We start from the raw sequence: 6,870 nt of genomic DNA on the forward strand, positions 1-6,870 counted from the left end.
AAAAGGAAAGATGACAGAAAATCTAGCAAGGAAATCACATTGGGGTGTTTGTGAACACACAACAAAGGAACACTTATTTTACAACCAACATAGACAATTCTGAACCAGTCCAGTCTCCTTCAAAAGGATCTGCTTTTACACACAACTCATCTATGAAACATGGTGCGGGTATAAGGTTATTGTCTTGTGCTCAAATGGCTGCTTCTGGAACAGGCTCACAAGTCTTAAGTAACGGATTAAGGTGGCAGAGACAAAGGCAACCAAGACCCCATTGCACTTTGAGCCAATTATTTCGCAATTGATTCAGTTACGAGTCGTCAGCAGACAGGCACAAATACAAAACAAGTGGGTTTTTGTTTGTTTTTTATTTATTTTTTTTAACCGTTCCAGCTGCTTCTACCTGATGCAAAAACTGCCGTTGGACTCTCATCTTTATTTGGAGAGCCAAGTCAATCATACGCAAACACGGGCAGACGAAATGTCGAACATTATTCTGGCAACGGGCTGTTTTGAAACTCCCAAGGCGTTTTTGGCAAAACACCTTGGGAAAGGGATGAGCATCACGGAAGACTTTGTTTGTAGATGCTATGCGGTCCATTAAAATGCAGCAAGTTTGTCTGGATCTTTATTTGATTTGAAGACGGTGGTTAAATAACCCATTGCTTCGGGCTGCCCAAAGTCTTGATCATCATCTTGCAATACAATACTACACACTCACACATACCCGTAAGTGCACCGCTGTCATGGGAACTCTTTAGCCTGCAGGTAAGGTTAATCATTTCTGGTCAGTGTTATGAAGGTGGAACACCAGATTAGCATGTCAGTGATTCATCAGTTTAGCCATGAGCAGACCAACGATGCTACAGCACCTAGCACTCCTGGTAGGACTCGATTCTGTTTTCCTCAAGGAATTTTGCATGCCAGCGTACAATCCGTGCGTTCATAGTCTGCATATTAAGAAGCTAAAAACGCACCTTCATCCCCGCTTTTTCTTTGCAGTGGGACTGTCCGCTTGTGATCGTTGTCATTTTCATATCAGGGATCGGCGGGACGTTTCAGTACGGATTCGGAATATCTTCCGTGACGTCCCCTTCCGCTGTAAGTCCAACATGTTTGGGTCTTAGCGATGATGGCGAGCTGTGAGGAAGTCAGACAATGATTCCGTTGCAGTACATCAAGAGGTTGGTGAACCAAACGTGTATACAGAGATACGACATCTACCTCCAAGACTGGCAGGTGTCACTCATCTGGTCCTTCACCGTCTCCATTTTTTGCATCGGAGGCTTGCTGGGCTCGTTCCTGGCAGCTCCGTGCCTCTCGACAGTTGGCAGGCTAGTGTACAAATGAAAGCTTCTCGTGTCACGAATACACACGGCATTCATGCAGTTCTTCGTTTGCCCATCCCGTTCAGGAGAAAATGTCTGTTGTTCAACAATTTGGTGGAGATAGTTGGCGCTGTGCTGATGCTCTTGAGCCAAAGAGCCATGTCCTTTGAGATGATCATGGCGGGGCGATTTCTGTACGGCATCAACGCAGGTGAGACCAAAAAGCGCAGCACACACGGCTTAACTTAAATCCGAGAGAACCAATATCAAGGACAAGAAAAAAAAATCGAGTATGGCTTTCATGCTTTTGTAATGTGTGGTGTACTCAAGATGGTTTCACGTCACAATCGCTGAGTCGGCCTTTTTATGCATTTGCAGGAATCAGTCTCTCTGCTCACGCCTTGTACGCCATCGAATGCACCCCAAAGATCCTGCAGGGTATGGTGGGTGTGACCATTGCCACTTTTATCGGCATGGGGAAGTTCGTTGGTCAACTGTTGGGGCTCAGGTGAGACGTGCAGCGGAGGGACGATAACACGGGTGCCTCTCATATGGCTTTACAAAACACGACTGGGCCCGATATCCCGTGCAAGTCAATTGAGGAAAAAAAAAAACAAAACAACCTCTTTTTGAAAAGGGGTGACGAAGTGAAACAATGTGGTTGCGCACACCCTCACCAGCACGAATGCGGCTGCGTTCAGAATTGACCAATCACATTCAAGCTGATGATGAATGGGAGTCAGTCAGCACACACAGCTGCCACCTTTTAATGTGCCTCCCATTAACCCAAATCAATTTGAGCTGTTCCAGTCGCTTTTTATTGACAGTTGAGGAGGGCCGTGAAATTGAAAAATGCCTCACAGGAGCGTGCGTGTCCTGATTTTTGGAATGACCCCCCCCCCCTCCCAAAAAAAAAAGGCCGCAGGAGCCAGAGGATCTCAGAACTTGTGAGGGTTCTTACTGCAAATGCAGTTCAAAGAGATAAGAAGACCAAAGACCATTAAGACATTTCAAAACGACAATAAAAGAACTTTCAAATCGATCCTGAAATACAAAGGGAGCCAATGCGGTTAGTTGAACCCTTTCCGGGACAGCGGTTACGACAGTGGACAGCGTATCATCTTACCAGGTTACAGGGTGCATGAAAGGGTTCCCGCTCTGAGTTGCGTCGTAATTGTTAGCATGGAAAAACATTTTGGGGAAGATTAGAAAGCAGGACATTCCAATAGTCAATCCGATTTGTGATATCAGCATTCTTTAGCGTCTCCTTGCTGGCCCTGAGAGAGAAAGTAGCAGTAAAATATATGTTTTTGTTAATTTTTAACACGTTGTACAAAAGTGAGCCCAGAGTCTGGAATAACACTCAACGTGTTAAACTTGTGATAACGGGTGAAAGGAGATGTACTTTGGTTCAAACTCGACTAAGTCTTAAAATGAACACAAAAACAACTACAAAGAAACTAAAATGAAGAAGCATTTTCTAACAATAAAAATGAACAAACTAACTATAAAAACTTACTAAAACTAACTGATTATAACCTTGGCGAAAAACTGACTGCGACTGCTTTCACCGGACCAAAACATAGCCCGCCGACATGTGTTTGGAGGCGGATAATTCCTGGAAAGGGTTCATTTGGAAACATTGGCTGCACAATCGCATGTTGGTATTCAGATGCTATTTCATAGCCATTCTCCTCGCAGTGAGTTACTTGGCACAGAGGATAGATGGCCCTGGCTGCTCGGCTTCAGCGGTTTCACTGCGCTGTTTCAGCTCGTCAGCCTCCCCTTCTTGCCGGAGTCTCCCAAATTCCTGCTGCTCAACCAAGGCGACCAACAGGCCTGCGAAAAAGGTGCCACCGCACGTTTGGGAATCACGGGTTTTGTCGCGTACATCCGCCGAGTCACATTTTTTTCTGTCACGTCACGGCCACTTAGCTTTGACGAGGCTTTGGGGTAACAAGGACCACAGCGTGGAGGTGGAGGAGATGCTGGAGGAGAAAGTTGCTCTCCAGAACACCCAAAGCCGCTCTGTGACGGAGCTGTTTCGGGAGAGAAGTATTCGCTGGCAGCTGATCACCATCATTGTGACCTTCTTATCGCTGCAACTTTCTGGCATCAACGCAGTGAGTCCACAATGTTCCCTGCAACAGTAATATTGATACACTATACATGCTCCGAAAAAGTCGGTAACTTTCTGGTCAAATAAAAGTTTTCAAAAATAATAATTATTAAAATAAATGATAAAAAGTACGCTCAAGTAGCATTGAAAACTATAGAGGGTTTATTCCCTTAAAGTATTACTATAAACCAAAGTAACATTATGCATAGTTCAGACAGTAATATTGCCTTTCAATAAAGGAAAAAAAAAAAAGAATAATGATTCAATTCGAAATTATAGCACATACAAGTGAAATAAAAATGATACTTCAATTTTTTTTAAACAAAAAGTTCTTTAAGAACATGTATGGGGAATGCAAATGTATTGTACATCAAGGAGAGTACTTGAAAAGTACAGTAAATAGCTACAAAATTCATGTTAACGTTTGAAGTCATTTTATTTTGTATTTGATTCAGCGATGCTTTCACATACCACTAGAGGGCACCCACGTACTACACCGAGAATCAGGGCTCCATCTTCTAAATAAATACGAGGGGCCTCGGTTAATGGAGGAGATCCATTCCTGCGACACCGATGTAACCAGAATAATTACGTATGTACATCAGAACACAAGGTAGTCTCTATTGCTAAGCTAATGCAGTACAAGCCATCTTGTACTTATGAGTTCTCTCAAACAGCTGTAAGAACTGTGAAACCATCTAAATCTATCACTGCCTCATTAAAATTTTACATATACCCAGCGAATTACATATACCCACAATCTGTGATGGGGTTGTGCGCTCCATTTCAAGGAAATGGACTTACTGTACTGTGCTCGTCTTTGTCTAAACGTTGAGCCATTTCAAGCAATCATTAAAGGAACACTTTGTGTCAATGGCTAAACTGGCTGTTTTGCCCAGAAATATTCCAAAAGAAATTTTATATATACTTATATACTGTATATACAGGTATATATATATATATATATATAAAAATCAATAAACATATATTGTTACGATTCACCGCAGGTGTACTTCTATTCTCAAGAAGTGTTTCGTGCAGCCGGCATTCACGAAGACCAGCTCCGATACGCCACTTTGGGAACGGGGATGTGTGAAATGTTGTCCTCGCTCGTGTGTGTAAGTGCCACCTGGTCGGTCACTAATCTTCCGCGTATCGTCGTGCTCATTTAATGACATTTTTGGATGAAAGCAATGCAGGAGGAAAGTACCACAATGTCGGTTAAATGTCAGGATTATTTTTCTTTGTTCCAGCTGCGGCTGTTGTGAAAGCGTTGTATCAATAAAGATATCTTGAATTGAATGATAATGAATTTAGTTTCCGTGATTAGCGGGAGCTCTGCTCATGTTACTCTACAACGAGCTCAGCCCGGTTGGTGTATTTTTATTTTCTTCAAAAAAAAAAAAAATCCAAATCCACACTCCAACAGATTACAACTCCTTCAAAAAAACAAAAAAACTCCAAAACTCACAACAAATTGGAACAGCGAGGCGCAAGTGTCGTTCTAGCCCCACCTTGTGGTAGTTTCTCTTCATGTCATCATCTTTCCACTTCAACTCTGTATGCGTCCACTTTGCTCTGTGCCTTGCTCCACCGTTGACGCTCCAGTTCGTGATCATTGAGAGAACAGGAAAGAAAGTGCTCCTCTTCACAGGATATATGGCCATGACTCTTACGCTCATCCTCCTCACCATCACGCTCTATCTGCAGGTGAGCCATACCACCAACCGGATTTCGGCATCTTAAGCCGTTCACACCCAAGATTTAAAAGTGACACTTGCGTCTTTGTTTCTCACCTAGCATCACATCCCCTGGACATCGTACTGCAGCATGGTCCTCATTTTCATTTTCCTCTTCAGTTTTTCCATTGGGCCAGGTAAGTTTTACGCTTCGATAAGAACAAAAAAAAAAAAAAGTGACAAAAGAAGAATAATAAACTGGGAAGGTGTACCAATAAATTATTTGGTGATCGTATGTTAAATGTCAGGTCATTTTTGGTCAAATTAGGAGTTTCGTTTCGACCCGAGCATTACTTGGCTGCCATCTTGTTGAATTTTAGTCCCATGAAACTAAAAGAGAGTTGAGGGCTCTCTTTTAGACAAAAAGAGTGCTTTGCCCCCATTTTGTGCCATTTTAGTTCCAAGGAATGAAGTCGAAGGGAGTTGAGTTTTTTTTTTTTTTAACCGTTAAATGTCATCCATGTTTGTGAATGGTCCTGCAAAAATCTTGTTGCTACCCCGTTGTGCTTATTTCCTGCCTGAATGATTCGTGCTCACGTGTTCTTGCCTCACAGGCGGAGTGGTAGCTCCTCTTCCAGGTGTTATTTTCACTCAGGCGTTCAAAGCGAGCGCATACACCGTCGCCTGCACCATCAACTGGATTGGAATGTTCATCGTGGGGATGGTCTTCCCCATCTTAGTGGTGAGCTTCTTCGTGTACGTGCGCAAAGTTCCCACTGGGATCACAAACACACCCACAACGCAAGCGCTTCCATTCCAGGAGAACCTCGATTCCTTCAGCTTTGTCATATTCCTGTTGGTGTGCTTGATGTCCGGACTGTACGTGTACTTCAACGTGCCGGAGACGAAGAATAAAACCGCTCTGGAGATCGCCGTCGACTTTGACCAGATGCACAGCAAGTCTGGAAGGTGGAAAGGGAAAAAGAGGGATAAGCAGCCACCCGACGTCCGTACAACTTACCAGACCAAATTTTAGCTTGAACTGGTGAAGATCGCAAAAAATCTCAAAGACAATGTTGAAACAAGGGAGATTAAAATACGGTATTCTTTCTTACATGAGTTTGTTTTTTTCATCTCGTGATGAGAATGACATCATAACATGTGACAGAGTTTTTTTGCGCTATTATGAATACTAGATGTTTGAAAGTCACATACATACTGCTTTTTTTTGAGGGGGGGGGTCATCTTTTTGTCAAAAACACTTTGGATTTCAAGCTTAAAACTCAATTATAGCAAAAACAGAATATAAACAATTTAGAGGACGTCGTTCACTAAATTACCTTTTGACTCTTTTTTTTTTTTTTTTAAATTTTAAGTTTTAATTTCAAAGTTAGTATTTACGAGCCTTTACACGGACACAACCTACAGCAGTGTATTTAAATTTGGTTCTGCGGTGCAGGACTCCAATTTGGAAACTCACTTTGGGGTGCAGCGCCCATCACGCAAGTGCTTGTGCGCGTCTGATAACGCAATCGGCTCGACAATCTGGACGGCCGCATCGCTCTCAACCCGCTAATGTGTTGCAGTAAACAAAAAAAAAGGAGGGGGGGGGGGGGGGGGGGGGGGGGGGGGGGGGGGGGGGGGGGACATGATGAAGCTCCCGCGATTGTTCGTCCTAATTGGGAGCTAGCCGATAGCGAGTAAGCCGTGCATTATGTGTACGCTGGCAGACAATCTCAAAGTTGCG

The 6,870-nt window shown here is 43.3% G+C and overlaps 1 protein-coding gene across 1 annotated transcript; it reads left to right on the forward strand.

Annotated features, from left to right (window-relative positions):
• The first annotated feature begins 469 nt into the window (after positions 1-469).
• LOC109517053 (solute carrier family 2, facilitated glucose transporter member 5-like) lies at positions 470-6,301 on the forward strand. The gene is made up of 12 exons (XM_019871952.1): positions 470-881; positions 1,000-1,098; positions 1,171-1,331; positions 1,412-1,536; positions 1,704-1,833; positions 3,027-3,175; positions 3,261-3,448; positions 4,452-4,562; positions 5,053-5,154; positions 5,245-5,320; positions 5,738-5,865; positions 5,944-6,301. The coding sequence occupies exons 1-12, from the start codon at positions 843-845 to the stop codon at positions 6,157-6,159; spliced, it is 1,524 nt and encodes a 507-aa protein (XP_019727511.1). The 5' UTR covers positions 470-842; the 3' UTR covers positions 6,160-6,301.
• The last annotated feature ends 569 nt before the right edge of the window (positions 6,302-6,870 follow it).

Source organism: Hippocampus comes, unplaced genomic scaffold (genome assembly GCF_001891065.2).
Source record: "Hippocampus comes isolate QL1 unplaced genomic scaffold, H_comes_QL1_v1.1 scaffold199, whole genome shotgun sequence".
Lineage (NCBI taxonomy): Eukaryota > Metazoa > Chordata > Actinopteri > Syngnathiformes > Syngnathidae > Hippocampus > Hippocampus comes.